The following is a 24,155-nucleotide window of genomic DNA, read 5'->3' on the forward strand; positions in this document are numbered from 1 at the left end:
AACAGGACAAAGTCCTCCTCCTCAAGGAAGAGTAAACCTGTCCGTTGGACATCTGCAATAAATAAACTCTATAATAAAAGGGAAAAAAATGCTGTCTAATTGGAAGCAATCTCTCCTTAGCTTGAACAAGCAAATAAGAGCACTAGTGAAAGCCTCCAAAGCAAATTTTGAGTCCAAACTGGCCACATCTACTAAAGACAGTCATAAGACCTTCTTCACATATGTTCGCAATCTCAAAGGAAGCACTCAGATCTGCTCAGAACTGGTGGTCAAGGACACCACATACACAAATGCCATAGATATAGCCAACCTGCTGGCAGATAGGTTCAGTGAAAACTTCAGCCCCTGTCCCCCCATCAGTAAATTAGGAAATTCCCAGCAGCTACCCTCCTCCCCTTATTTCTATGGAGCAAGTCATCACTGCCCTCTCAAAGGCAAAAAATACAGCCTCCATGGGACCTAATGATATCCCAGGCTGCAGCATACATGAACTCAGGCAGGAATGTGCGGCACCATTAGGCACCCTATTCAGCCAAAGAATGAGTACTGGCTTCATCCCAGCCAAATGGAGAACAGCCACTGTCATCCCCTTGCACAAATGTGGTCTGTCTACAGATCCAGGAAATTATAGATCCATCAGGATAACTAGCCTGATCTGCAAGGCCATGGAGGGGAATATCATGGACCTCATTAACAAGGACATTGGCAACTTCCAAACAATTGATCCCACACAGTTTGGTTTTGTCAAGCGGAGGTCATGCCTGTTAAATTTGGTCAACATCTTTGAGACAGTCACCAAAGCCACGGATGAGGGAAAGATGGTGCACACCACCTATCTTGACCTGGCCAAAGCCTTTGATACTATTCCCCACTTGGGTATAATAGATAAATTCTGTCAACTAGGCATCAATCCTTATGTTACCAGATGGGTAGCAAGCTGGCTTACTGATAGAGCCCACCTAGTCAAAATTGGGGAATCCACCTTTAGCAGTAGACCCGTAAAGAGCAGTGTACCCCAGGGATCGGTCTTGGGGCCGTTGTTGTTTGGGATATACTTTTCTGAGTTGTAGGCCAAAACCAGTGGGCTATGGCTGACCAGGTTTGCAGATGACTGCAAGCTGGGTGCTGTCATCAATTCCCCTAGTTATGTGGACATTCGCCAAGAGAGTCTCATCCAAATGAATGACTGGTGCCAGAAACATGGCCTCAAACTGAATGCCAAAAAATGCATCATCATCCCCTTGGGGAGAGTGATGACCCCATAAATTATCACATTAATAACAAGGTCCTAAGCACGCAATCAGTTGTCAGGGACTTGGGCACCAAGGTTTATAGTGAACTGACTTTTAACCACCATATTACCGCCGTTGTACAGAAGTTTTCTGCATGGCCCACCATATCAAAAAGGATATCTCATACAGGGACAAGGAGGTAAGAACATCCCTGTATTTTTCCCTTATAAGACCCATTATTGAGTACAACGCCCCTTTTGGCATGCACCTCACAAAGCACATGCAGCAGCTGGAGACACCCCAGAGATTCCTCACCAGGAGAATCCAGGGCTTCAAACATCTACCCTACACAACTAGGCTAAAAGCTCTGTCCCTCTACTCAGTCTCACACAGACTCCTCAGAGGTGACCTCTGTCTGGCATACAAGGCAATCTCAGAACCTGTCTTACTGGGACTGCTGCATATCTGCAAGTCAAGCTCAACTTGAGTAACCGACACTTGTGACCTCAACCTGGTCTGTGACATCAACAGGACTTGTTGGTGGGACATTGTTGTGTCCCAGAGACTCCCACTTCTGTGGAATAGACTCCCTCTCCACATCAAGCAGAGTGCCTCATTAACCCTTTTTAAGAGCAACCTGGATAACGGGAGAGGGAAAAGAAAATACACCCCTGGAATTCCACCTGTGTCCCTGCAGGAGAGGGACATCAGGTGCTGCCTTGTCAGAATATGGGCTAATTCTTGGCTAGGCTTGTAAGGGCCTCAGGGCCATTAGCCTAGTAACTTCATATGATCCTATGAGCGATTCCCCCTATTTATCAGTGCTTTAGCATTTGTCAATCCCTTTAAATAATTCTTGTTACTTCTTAATAATATTTCAGTTTCCTTTATTTCAAAAACACATTCCTTAAAGTCCTCTCTTTTCATCTGATAGGTGGGAAAGCGTCAGTGTCTCATTTTTATTTCATTACCTTGCAGTTTTATTTTAGTTGTTATTGGTGCATGATCTGAAATAGTTATTGGGTGCATTTCATGACCTTCAATTAAATGTACATGTTCCTGGGAAATATAAATTCTATATAGTCTAGCCCAATTTTTGTATCTTGGAGAATAATATGTAAAATCACTCCAAACTCCTGGTACTGAATAGACATCTTCCATGACAAACATTTTTATAAATTTCTTCAAAAATCTACCCTCCTTTGTTATATTTTCACTTCTAGGCCCCCAGACACATCTTCACTGTTGCAAACCAAACTCCAGTCTCCATCTATAAGTAATATTCCTTGCTGAAAGCTGATTATTTCTTCCAGAATTTTCTTCAGCTCTGTTATAGCAATTTTAGGTGGAATGTAAATGCATGCCAGTATAATCCTCCTCCCTTGCCAGTAGCCCCTTAGTACTATATATCTTCCATTATTATCTTTTTTTCCCTCTTCTATCACTATTGGAGCTCCTCATGCATGTAATGTAAGTACTCCTATTTTTCTTTGTCCCATGTGTTCTGCTGAATAACCATCCTGAAAAGCTTTCTTTATCAAATTCACAGGTATGTCTCCTGTAGCATAGCTATTTGCACTTTACATTTTTAATATTGTTCAATATTCTTTCTTTTTTATATTTATCTGTAAGGCCATTCAGATTGAAAGACATTAGAGAAAGCATCATTTTCTTACATAGTTATTATCACCTTTTATGTATAACTGCTTTTTTGTTAAATGTCTAGTTCCAACTTTTATGTTATATGCATATACTCTTTGGCAGGTTGGTCTTTTATACAGTTGTTTCTTGTCATATCCATTTGAGCCTATGTCACATCTTACATAACTTTTTTTTGAAAGCCCTCAAACAGAACAAACAACTCCCGCAAAAAAAAAAAAATCCCTAAAACCTATCAACTTAATAACATCTTCAAATATTGAAGTTTTTGATTCCTAATAAGAACAAAACTTCTAAGTTGATGGCCACACAGACAGGCTAGAGTTAACCAAAAAGAAAGGTTAGTCATACTAAGACACATGGTACAGCCTGTGCTATTAGTAAATGCTTTTTGATTTTTGTCTGTCTTTATAGCTCTCCCAGCTGAGAAAACGCTTGAATGCTTTCAGTAAACACTTTCACCAAGCCATTTCTCTTTATCAGATTGTCTTCTAGTGACATGCAAACCAGACACAAAACAGTTAAGGATACCTTGTTTACCAGAAAAAAAAGCCTTACAATATTCAATACTCTTTTTCATTTATGTGCTTTGCAATAAACTTCTTACTGGATAACACCTAGGGTCTTAACCCAGTCATTTCCCTAAGCAAGTATGGGAAAAAGCACACTGATTTTTCTTTTGTCATACTCTCTTAACCAGACCTTTCCTTTCTCCTCCTTCTCTTTTTCATTTTTTTTAACATTGCAGTGCATAGATTTCTTAAATCTGAACAAAGAAAAAGGGAGAAAAAGAAGAAAAAAATCAGCAGCACCTGTTTTATCCCCATTACATGTCAAAAAAGAGAAAACTTTACTTCTAGTCTAATTGGTTTTGTCTTATCTTTAAAGCTCTCCAAGCTTGGAAAACCTGATTGCTTTCAGAGAACATTAGGTCTTAGCCAGTTTCTATTTTCTTTTTCTCTCAGCCAATCCCCTTCCACCAAACTGTCTCCAGTTTCTCTTTATCAGATTGTCTCCATGGAGACATGAGAACCAGACAGCTAGTTTCTTATTATCAGATTGTTTCATTGGCAACATAAAGACCAGCTGCAAAATTGCTACTAAGTATACATGCACGTGCCATAAAACAGCCTCACAATATTCTTTTTTCATTTACTTGCTGTCTCTTAAAACTAATCAATCTAAGGTCCTTAATTTAGTAATTTCTCCATGCAAGAATGTGAAAAGCACATTCATTTTAACTTTGTCATGCCTTTTTATCCAGGCTCTTTTCTTTTTTTCTTTTTGCTTTTTACATTGCATTGCCTATATATCTAAAAACTATACAAGTAGAAAGAGAGAAGAAAAAGTAAAAAAAAAACACCACCTGTTTACAATCCCCATTACACTTAAACATAGCATGCAAAGAAAACTGCACACCACAAATATGGCACTGTTAAGAAAAGAAAATGGTTTCTTTACTTAATGCCGCGGTGGTGCAGCTGTAGTGTTGTTGCCTCACAGCAAGCGGTTCTCCCGTTCGATTCTCAGCTGGAGTGCGGGGAGTGCCCTCTGTGTGGAGTCTGCATGTCCTCCCTGCAGTTGGGTGGACGTTTGAAAGACATGCGTAAATGGGTGTGCCTTCGTTGAAGGTTGAACGTTGAGCTGGCACCTCGACGTTCATCAAAATCTATTGCCAATCATTAGCGGACCGGTGTTCCACTGTGGTGACCCCTAACCGGGAAAAGCCGAAAGACAACAACAACCATATTTGTAGTATTCCGCAGTGGTACAGCGGTAGCATTGTTACCTCACAGCAAGAGGTTCTCCCGTTCAATTCTCGGCTTGGCATGGGAGTGCTTTCAGTGTGGAGTCTGCATGTCCTCCCTGCGGTTGGGTAGCTTTTGAAAGACATGCGAGTGTAAATGTGCGTGCCTTCGTTGAAGGTTGGGCATCGAGCTCGCACCTCAGCATTTCATAAAAATCTACTGCCAATCATTAGTGGAAAGGAGTTCCGCTGTGGCGTCCCCTTACCGGGAAAAAGCCGAAAGACAAACAACAACAACTTATAGTTAGCTTTCTCCCCTCTCTTCCCCTCCCCAAAGCATTTTTCCAAACATTAATGACATGAAGTAGGGCATATACTTTAGAGTCCTCCACAAGTCCAACACATTTTGAAGAAGTCCAATATTTCTAGATTTTCTTGTTCTGTCATATTTCACAGATATAATTATTGCATTGTAATCCCTCAGTAAGTTACTGGTTTTATTACTGTTCTTCTGTATTGCTCACATCCTGTCTTTGCTTTATTTTCAACATACTCTCGATTCTTCTAGTCGTCTCTCATGCTTCCTAACTTCTCCCCAATATTTTCCCTTGAAGTACTGGAAAAGGTTTCACAGATACAGTGTCTTTGTGGTCTTTATTACCAGAAGAACAAGAAGCAGACTCTGCTTCTGTTGCACAGCTCACTTTTTGTTGGACAAACTTTTGTATTTCCTCCTCAGCATGCACTTCATCAAAGAATGATTTTGTCCCTGGTGTACAGTCATTCTGCACAAACACTTTGCTGTCTCCCACTTTTAGCATTCTGTTCCTCTGCCACAGTTTTGTCAGAACCAACTCCCCTCTGCTGATAGGATTGCACTTTTACTATTAAATGTCTAGGCTGTTCTCTTATAGCTAGGTTTGAAGCATGCACACAATGTGCCTCCTCAACTAATATCTCCTGCCGTGGAATACCATTCCAGTTGCCTATCCATACCTTCACAAAATCCATGCAGTCTATTCCCTCCAGCTTCTCTGGCACAGCTGAAAATCTCAGGTTTTTCCCATGTGCTTCCCCCTCCAATTCTATTATTTTTTGAAACATTTCTTCCTGAGCAGCCTCACATTCAGACAGCCTTTTCTTCATCCTGACCCCTGATCTTTGCAGCTCTATTATCTCATCTGAATATCTGCCTAAAGCCCCTCCATTCCTTGTAGCCTCCCATTGTTTGTCAATATACTCCACCAGTGCCTTTTCTATTTCAACTAGGCTGTATGCAGTTGTCTTATATCTTCCTGTAGGTTACTGGAAGTCATGTCTTAAGGTTGCATTGCTGTTTGCTGAACAGCTGCAGAACTTTCTTCAGTCAGTGTTTCTTCCTCACTTTTTGTAGCTGATTTTTTCCAAGTCTTCTGTATTTCTTTATTCCTGGCATTCAGGCAGTGCACCTAGTAACCAGTTACTGAACTTTACCCATAAACACAAGTCTACTGGCTTACTCTGCTGAGTTTCTGTTTTCATAGTGGGAGAGTTAAAAACTAGCTGTTACTCACTGTGCAGCCATCTTAGAAGTCTGGATTTCATAGTTCTAGGACATGGTTGGCCACCCATGTCCTGTTACTATGTTTATGTGGTTTGGTTGAGGTGAGAAGAGGACCAGTTATTTTCATCCGTAGACAGCCACTACCACTCAGCAGTTATTCCCACTTCTGTCTATATTTCAAATGTCTAATTGCGATAAAAAATTATGGCCATGTAATGAAGTCCATCTTTGTTCCACAGAAACAGTAGCTATGCATTAAAGTATTCCAGCTTGCTTCACATAAATACAATTAGTCCTGCAATGCCAAAATTATGAGCAAAGAGCAGTCATTTTCCTCAAAGACAACACAGTAATTATAGCTATTTTGTGTACATCTCAGATGTAAGACTCTTAAAAAATAAAGTAAATAGGGACCACACTGTAACATTATGTTATCATGTACCTTATGTAGAATAGCAGGTTATGCATTACCATGCATTTTCTGGAAGATACGAAGTCTGAAACTTAAATGTCTGCCGTTATTTTTGTGACTGTAGCATTCAGTTATGTACCAGAAAACCACAAGATTTATCAGGGACAGATCACAAATATGAGGCAAAGATAATGGGACAGCTGAGAGGTATGACTATCTTGACAAAAACCCACAATCAGGACAATTTTTAAATATTTATAATATTTTCAAATTTTAAATAAACTCTGTACCCATGAACTACCACATAGCTGGTAGTCTACTTAATGCTGAAAATGTGATGAGACCTTAGGACACAGGTGGACAGTAGTCTCTCCTTTGATAATCACATCGCCACAGTTGTCAGGAAATCCTTCTACATGGCTCATCTCATCACAAAAGGATTCTCATCCAGAAATAAAAGAGGTCATTGTTCCCCTCTACTCATCACTCATTAGACCCATTATAGAGTACAGCGCCCCTTTTGGTATGTACCTCACAAGACATCTACAACAACTGGAAAGACCACAGCAATACCTCACAAAGAGGATTACTAGCCTCAAACAGATGCCCTACGCAGACCGTCTCAAAAAACTACAGCTTTACTCCATCGCATATCGCCTACTCATGGGCGATCTCTGCCTAACATACAAAGATATGTCAAACCCAGAGCTGTTGGACATGCTCCACTTAAAGAAATCCCAATCCCTCCGAGCTATACGCTCTAGGGACCTAAACCTTGTCCCCACAATAAACAGAACATGCTGGAGGGATAGATTCCTGTCCCAGAGACTTCCCATACTCTGGAACAGACTACCTATCTTTGTCAAACAGAGCTCCTCATTAGCACTCTTTAAGAAAAATCTTGATGATTGGATGGGAAATGGGAAATTCACCCCAGGGGTCACTTCTGTGGCTCTGCCCGACAGGGGCACAGGAAAATAATTTTCTTGGGTGGCAAAAGCCAGGGTACATTTTTTGGCTAGGCTTATATAGGCCCTAGGGCCAATAGCCTAGTACCTAGGTATGAACCTATATTACTCTAATTCACTTAAAAGTTAATAGTACAACAGGGTTTTGCATCAGCATTCATTTTCTTAACAGTAAAAAAGCATGAAACTGTAATGTTTTGCAATACTGACTGACTGTAATCCTCAGTGATTTACCATAAAATCAAGCATTTTATGAGTGAACACACAAAAATATAAGGAGCTATGGTATATGTTTGCCTGCCATGATCAACATGGGAATGAAGAAAATTTATGCTGGTGGACCACCAAGGTGGTTTGTTTTAAAATTTTCCATTATATTAGGTTCTAGAAGGGATTGCTTGATCTGTGTATTTTTTCAGGTGGGAGTAAAAATCCCTTGAATAAATAGCAGCAGAGTTTACACTGGAAGGTAAAGATTATTACAAGTAAATTCTCGGTATGATCCTGAGTAAGGATTACTGTGCCATTTACCTGCTACAAATTAATTCATTCCTTATGGCACCGCTAGACACATACTCTTGATGTTGTTAATGCCATTACCTTCCATCATTCAAAGTTTCCAGGCTTTCTGGTCTATCCTACTCACTGTGATTTAGACAGTGAGTCATAGAGCCTCACAGAGTCTTTGTAGCTCTGTGATTCGTTGCTACATCATGGGTGAGACTGACCAGAAAGACCAGAAGTTAAGGAAAGCTGCAGCTGGAACTGTTAGCAGCATAGTGTATCAGAAAAAAGGTTAGAAAAGCACCCTAGCTAAATGATGATGGCACGTCCACTTTTGCCTTAGGTCAGCCATGGTGGCTCAGTATTTAACAGCTGGGGTACGTGTCTAGTGCGGTCTGTTTAAATGTTCAGGAAGCAATTACTAACAAAACATTACTTTCGTATCCTCTTCCTTTTTTTTAGACCAACAGCATTCCCCTGCTCTCAATTGTAATCATCTCTCAGTTGCCATTTACAACAAAATACGTATAGTCCCTTTCACACTGTTCAACTTTTGAATCAGGAACAAATCTAAAAAAAAATAATTGGGGACATAGGCCCAGAACTGGGGATCATTTTTGAATGTTACTGTGATTCACTTAAAAGTCAAGAGAACAAGTTTTGTAATGACATGCATTTTCTAAATTACATTGTTTCATTTAAATCAAAGAGAGCAACAGGTTTTACATCAACTTGCATTTTCTGAAGTTTATCATAAAACTCTAATGTCTAAAATTATTGACTGACTCATCCTCGGTTGTTTAACAGAGAACCAAACATTTTATGAAGTATTTTGTTTTCAAAACGTATTGAACAAATTTAAGAGACAATCAGAATGAGAGCTGCAATCCCTTTGAAGCACATACCTCAAAAACAGTCCAAAGATGGGCATCAATGCTGACGCCTGACTCAGAACAGATACCAACTCCATGGAGTTCAATGAGTCTTAAGACCCAGAAGTCCACCATAAAATGAATATTGGCAAGCCACAAATCCCTTTCTTGTCTTTAGGACATGCATATATAATAAAAGGCAAGTCATGGATCCCTTAATTGCCTAAATAATAGAGGGACAAAGAGCCAAAATGAGGGACAGATTTTAAATATTGCTGTTGTAAACAAAGCAAGTTGGTAGAATAACATGTTTTGCATTAGCATGCATTTTATGAAGGATATAAAATTTGAAACTCAAATGTCATTGAATTTTCAGTGACTACAGTCCTCAGTAATTTAATAGAAAAAAAATGCCACAAATTCTATGAGGATTAGACCAAAAACATGAGGCAAAAATTGGACATTCTGGGAAATTCTGGACAGTTGAGAGGCATGTCCTTAATACATGTTAAAATCATCCAATGTAAAGTCCCTTCAATAGAGTTTTTGCCATTTTTTAAGCAAGCTCCCTCCTGGCCACTCAGTATTCACTTCCTGTATCTCTCTGGCACTGCTCCCACTGCAGTTTGAGCCAACCACAGGACATATCTGATACAGCCAGACCTAATAAAGAGTACATACAGCCTGCATTTCTGGTCTAATCAGGTACTCAGGCCTGAGATGATCCAAGTTTATACACAGGCTTAATAAACTGCATGATTGCTTTTTTTTGTCAGTTGAGCTTGTAGCTGAGGGCACATTCGATGATTCTATTTAAAGTAGAGTAGTGGCTAAACCCTCCCTCAACCTATGGTTCTAGCACCCTTGTATGCGTGTATATATTTATATATGTATTGCGTGTATGTGTTTATATAATATATATATATATATATATATATATATATATATATATATATATATATATGTATAGTTTATGGCACTACATCGAAAACAGAAACTATCGAATGGATAGATGAAGGTCAGAAGCTCGTCCACATTTTCTCTGTAGGGCAAGCATCCTGAAGTTACAGGTACTTCCTGCATGTACTGCTAGCATTACTTTAAGCTCTGAATAAACTTAAGTTTATATGGTACATTTTGAAAACCATGGTTAAGGTCTGTGTCTGTGGCTAACTTAGGAAGTGTGAAAATTATCAAATGGCTCTTCTCTTGGGTAGTCTAGTTACTGGAATGAACTAGTCCTAACAATTAAGCTTAAACTAAGGTAAAGTTTGCAGAGTTACTTTCCATAAGTGGTTCTGAAACAAAAATGGTATTTTTACTGCTTCTGTACATTTTTTAAAAAAGGCAGGTGTGGTTAGAAAGTGATTTCTTTGCTTTATTGTACCTTGCTAAAGAGAATTAAGAGTGGTGTTACTAACACCACTTTAGTGTATAATTTTAACACCCATATTGTGAATAAACAGGCTAAATTAAGACACCAACAGGGTGCATAACAGTAATCAGCCATTATGTTCTTGCCTTCTTCAAGTAAATCTTTGTTGGTAATATAAGCCAGTTATTGTTAAAAGCTAGTTATTGTTAAAAGCAAGAGTGAAAACAACACATAGATTGGCTCCCACAGACATGTTGGTTTTGTTGTCTAATGTGAGTCTACAATTATTTGTAGTCAGCATTACAGTGCCAGGAACTGTATTGTTGTTTACTTATGTTGCTATGCTTGTCTAAGAAGGGAATACTTTGACATATATTTATTTGTTCCAGAATCAAACAGAGAAGCAATCATTTCAGCAGAAGGAATCAAGACACTCCTGGTTCTTTCAAAGTCGTATGACCCTAGGATCCAACAGAATGCAATTGGAGCCATTTTGAACCTCTCTCGATCTGGTAATTTGCAATAAGACTAACTCTGAAAACATCCAGAGACAAATATTTTTAAATTTTGATTTTGGTGACCTAAATGTTTTCTCTTAAGCATGACCTAGAATTTTATTTAAATAAAATTACTGTTGGCAACTAATATGAGTATTCTATAACTGAGGGACATTTTCCAAGTTGTTTTGGTAAGGATAACGTAGGATATGTGGTTATGCCGCATTTTTGTAGGAAAATGTATTCTAGCAATTAAGAAGAGAAGACAGTGATGCACTGTGAAACTGTTTTGAAACTAACACTGATACTGGTTGCAAATTCATATGGACAAGACAAGGAGGTACTTTTTATGTTTTGTTTTTGAGCACTTGCAGATTGATGATGATTTGTAGGCAATTTGGGCTACTAATCTGAGCCTTGCTTACTTTACCTTAGAAAGAGCTAACATTACATTCTGTAGGCTTGACCTTTTTGGTGGCTATTGACTTTCTTTCTTTTCCCATACTACTTAATGTTGTGGTTGATAACTTTAAATTACTGGATTTTTTTATCCCGGCTCTTCAAGTAGTTATAAGTATCTGGAAATAATAACAATAGAGATTTTTTTCTTCTGTGAAACTATCCATATGTAACATTTCATTTTCTTTTTCCTGTGCAAGTGCAGTAATGTCTTGTATGTGTAATCAGATAATTTCAAATGCAAAGAGTTTTCAGTTGTTTTGTAAAAAGCTTATTGCTGACATTGTATGTTGTCATCCTTTCATATAGTCATCCTTTCATATAGGTTGACAGGTGTTTACTAGGCTAACAGCCGCAAGGGCCTTTTTAAGCCTAGCCATGCACCTCAAATCTCTGACAAGTTCTGACACCCTTGATAAGTGTAACCATGGGCCTGGGAATGAACCATTTGCAGTTTACCTCTGTCTGTTACAGACATAGGTGACAAACCAGGGATGAATTTCCAGTTTCCCTTCCAATTGTCTAAGTTGCAGTTGAATTGGGTTAGGGAGGAACTCTACTTCACATGAATGTTCCATAGATGGGGTAGTCTCTGGGATACATACCTATCTCTCCATCAGGTCCTGTTTATATCACAGGCATGGTTTAAGTCTTTAGAATGGGTAATTCTGGTGCTGTTTGTTTTGTGAATATGCAGGAGGTCCATCAGAGTGGGGTCTGACAATGCCCTGTATGCCAGGTATAGATCTCCTGTCAAATGCCTGTAGGAGACAGAGTACAGGGATAGGACCTTGAGACAGTCTGCATAGGACTTATTACTTATGCCCTGTATTCTTTTAGTGCGGAATCTCTGTGGACGTTCCAATTGTTGGATATGCCTAGTTAGGTACATACCAAAGGGGCATTGTACTCAATGATAGGTCTGATGATTGGTGAATACTGTGGAACAACGACTTCCTTGGACTTAGATGCCATACCTTTGCTTATAAGTTGCACAACATAGAACGATTTCCTCACCACTGTAGAAACGTGATGATCATATCCATGTGTGTCCATAAGTCCCTGACTACTGGGTCAACTCTAAGAGGTGTGTTGTCACTATGGTAGTTACCAGGGATGGATAACTTCCCAAAGGGTGCTATTATGCATTTCTTGGCATTTAGTTTTAGTCCATGGCTCTGACACCAGTTGTTTGTCTGTGTGAGCCCCTCCTGGAGAACATTTGTGTCAGTGTGAGATTCAATGACAGCTCCTAATTTGCAATCTTCTGTAAATATAGTCAGCCAGAGACCACTGACATTGGCCTTGACTTCTGAGAAGTAAATGCCAAAAAGGAACGGTCCAAGGACTGATCCCTCAGGGACTCTAGTTGTGACTGGCATCTTTGTAGAGGTGGACTCCCCACTTCTAACTTCCTGGGTCCTGTCTGTGAACCAGTTGGCTTGCCACCAGTTGACATATGGGTTTGTACCTAACCTCTTGAGTTTATCTACAGTACCTGAGTGGGGTATTGTGTCAAATGCCTTGGCCAGGTCAAGGTAGGCAGTGTGAATGACTTTGCCCTCATCCATTGCTTTGGTGACCTTCTTGAAGAAGTCCACCAGGTTGAGTAGGCATGATCTGCCCTTGATAAAACCAAACTGGGTTAGGTCCAGTGTGTGGACGTTTACTGTATCTGTATCGATCATCTCCATGATAATTCTTTCCATGGCTTTTACATATAGGACTACTGAGACTTATGCGTCTGTGGTTTCCAGTGTCTGTAGATGGCCCACCTTTGTGCAGAGGGATGATTGTTGCCTTTCTCCATTCATGAAGTATGAAGCCTGTTTGGAGGCTACAATTCCAGAGGCCTTGATAGGTCATGTTTTATGCTATTTAGAAGGCATCCTGGGATATTGTCTGGGCCCATTGATGCAGTGTTCTTGGTCTTAGAGAGAGCATTAAGGATCTGTTCCCTAGTGGTAGTAGGGGAAGTTATATTTGATGATATTTCCTGAGGGACAGTTGAGGGGGAGAGAGGGATAAAGTTGGAGTTGAATTTATCTGCCAGGAGGTTTGCTATATCTTCTGGCTCGGTATAGGTGGCTCCACTTACAATAAACTGTGCACGCAATTGTGTATTGCCTTTGAGGTTGCAGACATAGCTAAAAATGCTTTTGGACCTCAAATTTGGCTTTGGTAGACTTTGTTTGTCCTCTGAGTTGTTTGCTTAGTTTGATAAGAGTGCTTGTATTCTGCTGGGTGCTGCACCTCCTAATTTTTGCCATGATTTTCTTCCTCCCGTTATACAGTCAATTGATTCTGTGATGCCACCAGGGTGGCTTGTTTTTTGAGTTAGTTCTGCATTTCTTCCTGGCAGGTACAGCTGCCTCTATGCAGCTATTAACATGCTTATACAGGGTTTCTGTGAACAGTTCTACATTGGCAGAAGTGTTCTCAGGATTTATGGGGGGCTTGAAATTTTGCCAGGTACTCACTTAATAGCTGGAGGTTATCCTTAGAATAGTTTCTGAATATTCCAGGTTTAGCTGGGGGTCCAGGTTTTACTTTTACTTCAAAGGAGACCATTTTGTGGTCTGACCTTACCAGGGAAGGCATTACAGTGGAGGATGTGCAGCAGGCTCCCATAATAATGAGGACCAGATCCAGTATGGTTGTACCCCTGGTTGGTGTATTTACAATCTGGTCCAGGGAGTTTGTGTATCAGGAATCTCTGTGCATGTACATGGGTCTATATTAGAACACCGAACATTCAAAATTTCGAGTGTTCTAATATCGAACCTTATTAATCGAAAATTTAAAACATCGAACATTCAGAACATCAAATTTTTTCCCTAGGGAAAAAATTTGCTGTTCCAAAACACAAACACACAACACAAGCACACCAAACGAACAGCAATCCACACACATACACCTAAACTCTTACACCTAACCCTACACTAAACTATACATACACCATTAACTATCCACTTACCTTAACCCAAACCCTAACCATAAGGTCCATCACTATCACACAGTCACCTCACCAGCGCCTAAACACTAACTCACCTACCCCACCCTAACCCTCACGTCCACACAATTGCACACTTACCTGACCCACGCCCTAACCCAAACTCACCTAACCCGCCCTAACCCTCACGTCCACACAATCGCACACTTACCTGAACCCGACCCATAACTTTCCACCACAGTGCTGAACCCGACCCGTAACTTTCCTCCACAGCGCTGAAAATACCGAAGCAACAGAAACGGACAACCGAGTTCTTTCCCTAGGAAAAAATTTGGTTTTCTGTTTCTTCGATATTTTCAGCGTTCACTGAAAACGGGTCGATATTAGAACACTCGGAATTATGAATGTTCGGTGTTCTAATATGGACCCCATGTACATTTGGTGTCATACAGGATTCCCGATTAATAGTGAGATAATTAAAGTCACCCATGAATGTGGTATTGGGTTGGATAGTTAGTGTTTCTAATAAATTTAAATACACAGTTCACTTCTTTTGTTGGTTCCCTTTACCTTTTGCTTGGTCCCAGTAGATTTTGCTTTAGCAGCCTAGGAGTGGATTCAATCCAGAGCTCTAGTCTAAATCTAACTGCATTTTCTGGACCAGGATACATTCATATTCTTATTGGGGCTGTGGTATACCTGAGGATGTGGGTATTGCTGTATTTTGAGGAGACTATGGCAGTAGAGCTACCAGACATTTCAGACCTTTTGCTGGTGCAGACCCCTTGCCTCTGGGTCTTCAGTTGGTAAGCAATTCCCTTTGAACCTTGGGTGGCCCTTTTGTTTTTGCAGCCTTTTTCATAATGCTGTGGTAGCTCACCTTGGTTGACATTTTCATTTCTGAGTTTTTGGTTAAGCACTATTAAGTGCCTCAAAAAGGTAGCAAGAACTTTTAAGTGCATCTGCTTAAAGGTTTATATGACTAGCCACATTATTGTTCCTATGGCCATTTGCCTTGTATTGTTTTAGTGTGCCTGTGTTCCATTTTTCTTGTCTAGTTGGAGCTAAGGGCAGAGCTCCTGCTGGCAATTTTGGTCTTGGAGTCTAACTTCTTCAGGGACCTCCCCATTTCTAGCTGTGTATAAATTCTGTAGTTTGGTACCTTAACAAGCAAGGAAGAATGATCCATATTCCTTTTCAACAAATAGTTCCTTGTCTAGCATTAGACTGCAGTCGTCCGTTTCACCGTCTCCTCAGCTCACATTTCTGTAGAGGAGAAAACATTGCTACTAGCTTTAAGACACTTCTGGAGCTGCAGTTTCAGAGGTCATATTAGGAATGTGCCTCTGGAGGTGGAGCATTCTAGTGGTTGGACCTTTCATTAGTAAGAACACACTGCCTCCTTCTTCTGCCTGATGCAGGAGGTAGGGAAGACAAAGTTCAGGTGGTCATGTTTTCCCTTCTTTGGCTTGAAGTGTTCTGTCCAGTTTCTCATTATATTTCTCTGTTTCTGTTTCATTGGTTAGATCAAAGAAGATCTTTCTTATTCTTTGCATCTGTCAGTGGCTGAGCTGGATGTAGCTTCAAGCTCACAGTCCTGTGGCAGTACAGGAAACTCCACTGGACTTTTATAAAGATGCCCCCATCATTTGGGTGATGGCCACTTCTTCAGATATTAGCCAAAAACAGACTTCTAATGACTCTAGTGGTATGCTGGCTGTAGTTGCAGGGAGATTGATGCTGCTTGGAAAGCCTTCCATGCAGTCTTATAAACAGAGACAGTTCATAGCATGGGTGGAGCAGTACCTTGTGCTGCTCCAGTTAGGTTCAGGTTTTCTTCAAGTTTCTGATCCCTGAATGTTTAAGCATTTTTTATACAGATTCACAGACAATCTTTTGCCCGTATTTCCTGGTGGAAGGAAGGAAAGAAGGAACGACTGAGGTCGAGATCTGGTTAGCCAATCAGATCCTTTCAGAGTGCTGTTTCTTTATCCTACCATTTAAGCACACACCCCCTTGAGAGTACATGGACTTTATGTTTGATAGGCTTGGCTGTATGCTGTTAGGTCTGTGGGTTTAATGTTGCCAGAGTGCATCCTTGATAGAACACTCTCTTGGTAATAGATTTACCTCTGTAAAAATGATCCTGAAGCTTCTAGCTTACTAATATGTAGGCCACTGTCATGATGCAAACCTCTGGTTACCCAGTAATGGTAATGTCGTAAATGCCAGGATAACACCTGCATTTAAACAAAGATGGTAACTTTTACTCCGTATGAACTGGCAGCACAGTACAAATATTAAGAGTTAACTCATCACAAATACACTGGCTTTAGGCTCTGGACTCAGTGTATTATGGGATGCAATCCTTCTTGCAATGGCAGTGCTATACATTTACATTAAAGTAGTAGTCCTGTAATATGTATTCACATAATATGCAGTCTCAAGCAGCTCTGCATTGCATATCATTAGATCTCAACCCCCCACCCAACCCAAGGAGAGAGAGAAACCTCCCTCTGAAATTACATATTTTATTTTTTTTTTATTTAGTTTGTTTATCCCAATTACAACAGACCATTTGCAGGCACAGCCCAGGTGAAGAAATTTACAAAGAAATAAAACAGTACACAAACATGGAGTAATCACAGACCAGCAGACAATTGAAACAATGAGCAAATATTATTAAAAGAGAATAAAATCAATATTACTTGTAAACATGGGAGATTAGTGCAGGTGAGAACAGAGGGATGAAATAGAATTGTTTCAGGTGAGGGTGGTTAGGTGATGTGCCCAATGGAAAAGCACTTGCAGTCAGATTTTTGATGGAAATGTCTTTTTAGCTGTGCTCTGAAAGTAGAGGAAGATATTTATTTCGGGTGAAGGAGAGGGATTGCCAGAATTTGGGTGTAAGAATAGAGAAGGAGTGGTTGATGCAGTTCAGTTTGTTTTGGGGTGACTGGAGTGAAGGGGTCAATTGGGAGAAGATTTGAAGGTTGTAGGAAGTGGTTTTATTATGCAGGGAGGAATGCATCTGGCTGAAGTACTTTGAAAAGAAAGAAGAATCCCTAGGAGTAGCTTAACTCTGTAGGTGACTGTGAACCATCTGGCTCTGAAGAGGATGGTGAAGTGGTCTTTCTGAGGGTTGGGGTTGGAAATGGGTCAGCAAATTTTGTTTTCAGTGGACTGTTGCATTTTTTTTTTTTTTAGTGGCTGTGGCTATGATAGGGAGCGTGTATTCAAGTTGAGCAAAGGGGACTCCTTTGCCTATTGCAGCTCTAGCTGGTGTGGAAAGAAGTGGGGATATTTTCCAGGAGCAGAATAAAAGAGAATTGATCTTTTCCCTGGTGTTTTCAGTGTGGTTATAGAAGTTATGTGACTGGTCCTGCCATAAACCTAGAAGTATGGATATGTGCACAACTGATGAATATGAATGATCTTGTCAGTGCACATATTCAACATTTATGAATGTTACTGATCATTCAGTACTCTAAACATTTTTATATGTGCTGCAGTACTATTATTTATGAAATTGCAACACTTTAATATAGACATTACTCGAGAAGAACATTTTAAAAAATTGTGCAGCCACTTATCTGATCATATTACTCTTTTGCAACCTTGTAACAAATTGGCAGTTTAAATTCTTCCCCACTGAGCATCACTTAAACAGTACCAGTACTGGAAATGGGACAAGTAAAAGGAAAACTATTAGACAAGGAAATATAACGAACAGATATGTAGAACCACTTAGCAGGATCAGGAGCAGTCATACTTGGTCAGACAGCCCAGAGTCGGTCAGTATTCATTATATATTTTGAACTTCCACCCTTTTCATGGATACTTGGTTGTGGTAATACTTTTGAAGGAACAGCAGAACACTCTTAGTAAACGTGGACCTGGTTATTCTCAGTTCAAACAGTTCAGGTTTATCCTCAGGAGCACATTCAGCTTGAGAGTCATTAGGTATGCCTCTGATTATGTCTAAGTATGTCAATATCCTCTGCAGTATGTAGGATCTCCATTCATTAGTTTTCTACTCTGCTACATCTGCTGTGAACCACCTTATCTCTACCTCTAACCCTTAGCCACACCGGTTGGCCTGGTTGTAAAATAGGTAGTAGTTTGCAAAATATTGTCATAGAACCTTTCATATAAATTTGTCATTTTGGTCATTTTGCTTAACTGAATCATATGAAATAGTTTTTGACTCGTTTGGATTCTTACATTAAAGGTGTTAGTTCTTATTTGCCTTCCAAGCATTAGTTGAGAAGAGCTTACTCCTGTAGCACTATGTGGAGTAACCTGGTATAACACAAGAGTTCTGTAAGATTCTGGTTATTCCATTATCTTTTTGGTTGTTTGCACTGTTCTATCTGTGGCTTCATTTGATTGAGGATAGTGAGGACTTCACTTAGCATGAATGAAAACATAATCATCAGCAGAATGGAATTCAGTGGACATAAACTGACTATCATTGTCTGTCACCATTTTGATAAGTATTCCATATCTTACGAACACAGTCTTGACCCCTAGCAATTATTTGTTGGCTAGTTGTAGTTGGTACATGTATTATTTCTGTGTCAGGATAGTGATACTCCACAACTGTGAGGTAGCTTTTACCTTCACATTCATGAATCAGCTACTATCTTTAGCCAAGGACCTTGATGTAAGGGTGTCTGTAATGGCTCTCATCTTTGCAATGGTTTATGGACAATACAGAACTGATACTTTGTCACAAACTTTATAATGTTTTGGTTTATGGTCAGTCAGCACACTAACATTTAGGCTTTCTTAACATTTTAACAACCAACAATGATTGCGGGACTAAAGATAAATGATTCACTTAAAACTAAGAAATATGTCCAAAAAAAACATAAAAGTGAATCAAGCAATGAGGCAGTATAAAAAAATGAGGTGGTATAAAAAATTTTATTAATTTTAATAAAAGTTTTTTATACCGCCTCATTGCTTGATTCACTTTTATGTTTTTTTTACATATTTTGTAACATTTTGTCAGACCTGGATGCCCTTTATGTATTTTTATATGGTGCTAGTGTTCAGTCTTGATACAGAAATAAACTGACATGCTCTTATAGTTGTACTCTGTGTAGTATTTGTACATTAGATGCCTTGACTGTGTCTGGTTATTGGGCTGTTCATCTTAAACTTATCAGATAATTTGTAACTCATGGACAATTTTGGTAGTTTGCAGTAGTTTTGAAAGTCACAGGTCTAGTTGTAATCGCGTTCTTCACATGGATGGAAACAGATTCTTCAGTATCTGACTATAGTTGGTCATGTGTAGGATTTTTAGAAAACATGTCTGCTGCAACTGATTGTTTCACAGGCACATACATTGCTCTAGCATTTAATATTTTCTAACACATTCGTATACTGTGATCTCTAAGTGGTACTTTGTCTAGATCATAGGAATTAATCAACGGAAGTAATAGCTTGTGGTCAGTCTGGAATTGTAAACCCTTAAGCACTAGTAGAAATATGAAAAAAATCTCTCACATACCCACTTGTAAGGCACTGTTTTTCAGTCTACTAGCATATCTCTATTCAGCATCAGTTAGAATTATGGAGCAGTAGGCAGCAGGATGAGACACTTGTTCACTCATTTGGAGTAACTCTTCTCTTAGGTCATACAGTCTAGCATCAGCACTCACAGTTGGTTTTGTAACTTCATAGTATCCTAGCAATGGAGCTGTTGCTGGAAGCTTAGAAAAAAAAAAAAAAACAAGAGAAACAACAGCTACATATTGACAAGCAACCAAAAAAAAAAAACAGAAAAAAATGTGCAGAGGAATCACACTATATCCAGAAAAACATCTCCAGGAATTTAATTAAAGTAATCCAATTTAATGTACTTTTACATAATAATACCAATTGTTAAGTGCTTCCGTCCCTTCTGTTATAGAGACTTCATCAGAACTGCACAGTTACGGAGCAGCTGGCAGCAAGCCAAGGCACTTGTTCACCCATTTCGAGTAATTCTGCTCCTAGGTCATGGATTATAGCATTAGCACTCACAGTGTTTGGTTTGGTAACATCATAGGATGCTAGCAGTGGAGGTGCTGGTAGCAATTTTTTCAGTCTGCTGAAAGTTAGGCTTGAGCATTTTCACATGACTAGGGTATGTCTTTTTCTAATGTTAGTGTTAGATCTGGCATGAACTTGGCCAAAAAATTAATCTTGCCTGGGGCTTGTATTAGCTCAGTCACACAAGATGGCCTTTATAGTTCAGCTATTGCTCCAAACATTGCTTGCATCTTGCCTGATTCTTCTAACACTTCTTTTGAGACCAATTTATTGAAGCTCAGTTTTCCTGAAGCCACATTCATATTGGTTTAGTTTTAAGTCAGAATCTTCAGCTTGGAAAACTGGATTTAACCTTGAATCATGTGTCTCTAACTGAACCCAATACCAGAATGTTATCCATAGCAAGAGCACCATTGTGCCCTTTTTAACAAGTCACTTAAGATTTCAGTTCTTCAGGTTGCACTAAACAACAGCCTCTTGAATCAGAACCTTCCCATTGGAGTATAAAGATTGTTATTCTTTGGCTGTGTGATAAGGACTGAGTAGAGTGGTACTATAACTTCGTTGAACCTGGATGTCATACCCTTACCTATAAGCTGGGCAATATAGAATTACTTTCTTTCTGTCCTAGGTATGTGTTGGTCAATAAATGTATAAATGAACGTGGAAAGATTCAAACCCTGCACTCTTGCCACAGGAAGCAGCTCATTAACAAGTCAGGGCGTTAGTCCTCTATGCTAACTGCTAGAGTAAGCTAACTGCTAGAGTATACTCACAAGTCACCCTCTTCCTTAAAAAAGTGACCCTTTCTTGTAAAACATTCCATTATGTGTATGCACAACGTTCTAGCAACTTACAATCTTGACAAATATCATAGTTATTGCTATGATGCGTGATTGCACAAAGTCACACTTTTAGCCCCTTAAAGGTAGTATCCTCATATATACAGCTCATCCATTACTTTTCCCCTTATACTGTTACTGTTTGACATAGAACAATGTGTCACCTGTCAATTTCCTTGCTCAAGAATTCTGGAGAAACCAAAAATAATGGGAGGACAAAGGCTCAACATCAGTGACAGTTTTTAAACATTATTGTAATTCATTTATAAAGTTAATAAAACAGCAGGTTTTACTTCAGCATGCATTTTCTGAACCAAAACTAAGTATAAAACTCCAGTGTCCGGCATTATTGAGTGATTATAATCCTCAGTGATTTTTCAGAAAGACAAAACATTTTATGAGAGACAGGGCAAAATATGTGGCAAAATCAGGGGCATTCTGCAAAATTAGAGACAAATGAGAGGCTTGCAACTTCATGATGCAAACAAAGTGGTTACAAGATTAAACTAAACATCAGCCCAAAGTCTTGGTTGAAGGATAGTTTTTAAGTCATCTACACTCAGTTCCTCAAAATGATAACCTGGGTTACTTCATACTTTAAAACTACTTTTCTTTCAAAACTCTAGTCTAGGATAAGGGCAAAAATGGCCTTATCATTTGTTTATTTCTGAACTCAAAAATCATTTCAGGTGATATTGACTTATACAGTAATGTTTATTAGTGTTCAAAAACATACATACTAATTGGCCAGACCATTTGGCATGCTCATGATAAATCCAGCATTTCTCACAAGAGGTCAGGTACAGAAAAATAGAAGTGGGATTCAGTCCATGAAACTACAGAAAATGGCTGATTCATGTATAACCAGCAATCTGAATGTACTGCCTGACCTATTTAGTACAAAAAAAAATGTTTCTAAAACAAAAAAAAAAAAGAAAATAGCAAGCAGACACCTCACAGTAGATCATTTCTGACTACCAAGGGCTGGATGTATGTAATGCTTGATTTACCCATGGCTGACTTTGTTTGCTTACTCAGGCTTCACCCATGTGACCAAACTGTGCCAGCTATGGGTAAACCAAACTTTACCCATACCCAGCTGTGGGTTCATCTCATCAGGACTAGCCTTAAGCACAGGCCAGCTAGGCAACATATTTGGAAAGGCACAGTTTGCGATGTATTTATTTATTTTCAGAGCAATGAAATATGTAGTTTGTTAAGCTTCAGGGCTAGACAGTCTAAGTATAGAATTATATAGTCTGCTTCTGTTAAATTTTTTTGAATTACTGAGTGACATTTTCAAAATAATTCAGAGTGACAAAATAATTCCTGACTTGTGGAAATTTTCTGTAATCTCACCTATACCTAAACAAGGAAAGTATAATAACTCAGTTTCCTCATATAGACCTATTTCATTATTTAATGTAGAGTATAAAATATTTATTTCCATCTTCGCTACAAAATTAACAGATACAGTAGATAAAACAGGATTTATAGTCAGTAGATTAACATATGATAATATAAAAAGAGTAGTAACTATCGTAGACTTAGCAAAGAGAATGAACAAGAAATTGGTCCTAATTAGCTTAGATATTGAGAGAGCTTTTGATTCTGTGGATTGGATCTACTTGTTTAAAACTTTAGAAACATTTACCTTTCCAGAACAATGTATTGGAATATTTAAAAAAATGTGTAGAGACTCCAAACATATGTTAAAATTGGATCTTACATTTCTCAAGGATTCACTTTAAACAAAGGCACAAAGCAAGGGTGCCCCTTGTTCTCCCTGTTATTTGCATTAGTTATCGAACTTTTAGCTTACAATATAAGAAGCAATGAAAAAAATTGATGGATTCTCAATTAACAAGGATTAGCAATCTAAAATACAGCTTTTTTGTAGATGATATTTTACTAACTATAGGAGATTTAAATTATTCAACTGAAGAAATAGATGAGGAAATTTAAAAGTTTCAAGAAGTATCACTACTAAAATGTAATAATAAAACTAAAACTTTAGTGTTAAACAAATTACTAGATAGTAAGTTTAAAGGTAAATATACCACAAAAATGTGAACCAAACTAAAACAAAATGGCTCAGAGTAGTGCACGCTTTTAAAAGCAATTTTTTAATATAAAACACACTACTGATGAAAATCCAATGCATATAAAATCCAATACGTTTAACCAAACTAAAATTAAAACAAAACGGCTCAGGATATTCCACGCTTTTAAAAGCAAATTTTTAATATAAAACACACTACTAACAAAAATCCAATGCGTATAAAATCCAATACGTATTGGATTTTATACGCATTGGATTTTTGTTAGTAGTGTGTTTTATATTAAAAAAATGCTTTTAAAAGCGTGGACTATCCTGAGCTGTTTGTTTTAATTTTAGTAAATATAAATGTAATTGGAAATGAAAATATTTTAAAAAATTAGGAATAAAAATCTATCAAGAGGGTAAGTAAGATTATTAATAATAATTTTGAAAACTTAATTGAAGAAACGTTATTTCTTATTAAAAAATGGAATGACTGTTTTTTTTTTTACTTTCGAGGATGAGTTAGCAATTATTAAAATTATTATATTACCCAAGATTATATACATAGTGCATTCAAAAGCTTTAATATCTGACAAAAAATGGAAAAAATATTATCTTAATTCTTAAGGTATCCTAAAAAATGTGAGAATTGCTTATAGAACTCATATAAGATTATGGGAGTGTGGTGGGATTAAGCTTCCCAGATGTAGAATTTTATTCTGTTGCTGCAAATTTTAACTCTTATTATTCTCTGGATAGACTCAGTTTACACTAGTCAATGTAAAACCATTCAGTAGCAGATTTTACTAAATATATAAGTTTATAAAATATGATAAATTAGAAATATGTAGCAATACTTTCATCTCATTAATAACATTTACCTTGGAAGGAAATTAATTTCAGTCTTTAGACTATACATATATGAAATAAATTCTTAAAGCAATTAAAAATATGTTTTAAAACTCCATTAATATCAAAATGGATTTTTTTGATTTCCCATTCA

The 24,155-nt window shown here is 38.4% G+C and overlaps 1 protein-coding gene across 1 annotated transcript in view; it reads left to right on the forward strand.

Annotated features, from left to right (window-relative positions):
- The window catches only part of LOC122814803 (vacuolar protein 8-like), a 988,388-nt gene that overhangs the window by 512,705 nt on the left and 451,528 nt on the right, over nt 1–24,155 (forward strand). Inside the window, exon 6 of the mRNA XM_044087110.1 lies at nt 10,702–10,824. Within this exon, the coding sequence (XP_043943045.1) occupies nt 10,702–10,824 (123 nt within the window). The remainder of the gene's footprint in view (nt 1–10,701; nt 10,825–24,155) is intronic.

The sequence above is a fragment of the Protopterus annectens genome, chromosome 1.part1 (assembly GCF_019279795.1).
Source record: "Protopterus annectens isolate FY-2018-M chromosome 1.part1, PAN1.0, whole genome shotgun sequence".
NCBI classification, from domain to species: Eukaryota; Metazoa; Chordata; order Ceratodontiformes; family Protopteridae; genus Protopterus; species Protopterus annectens.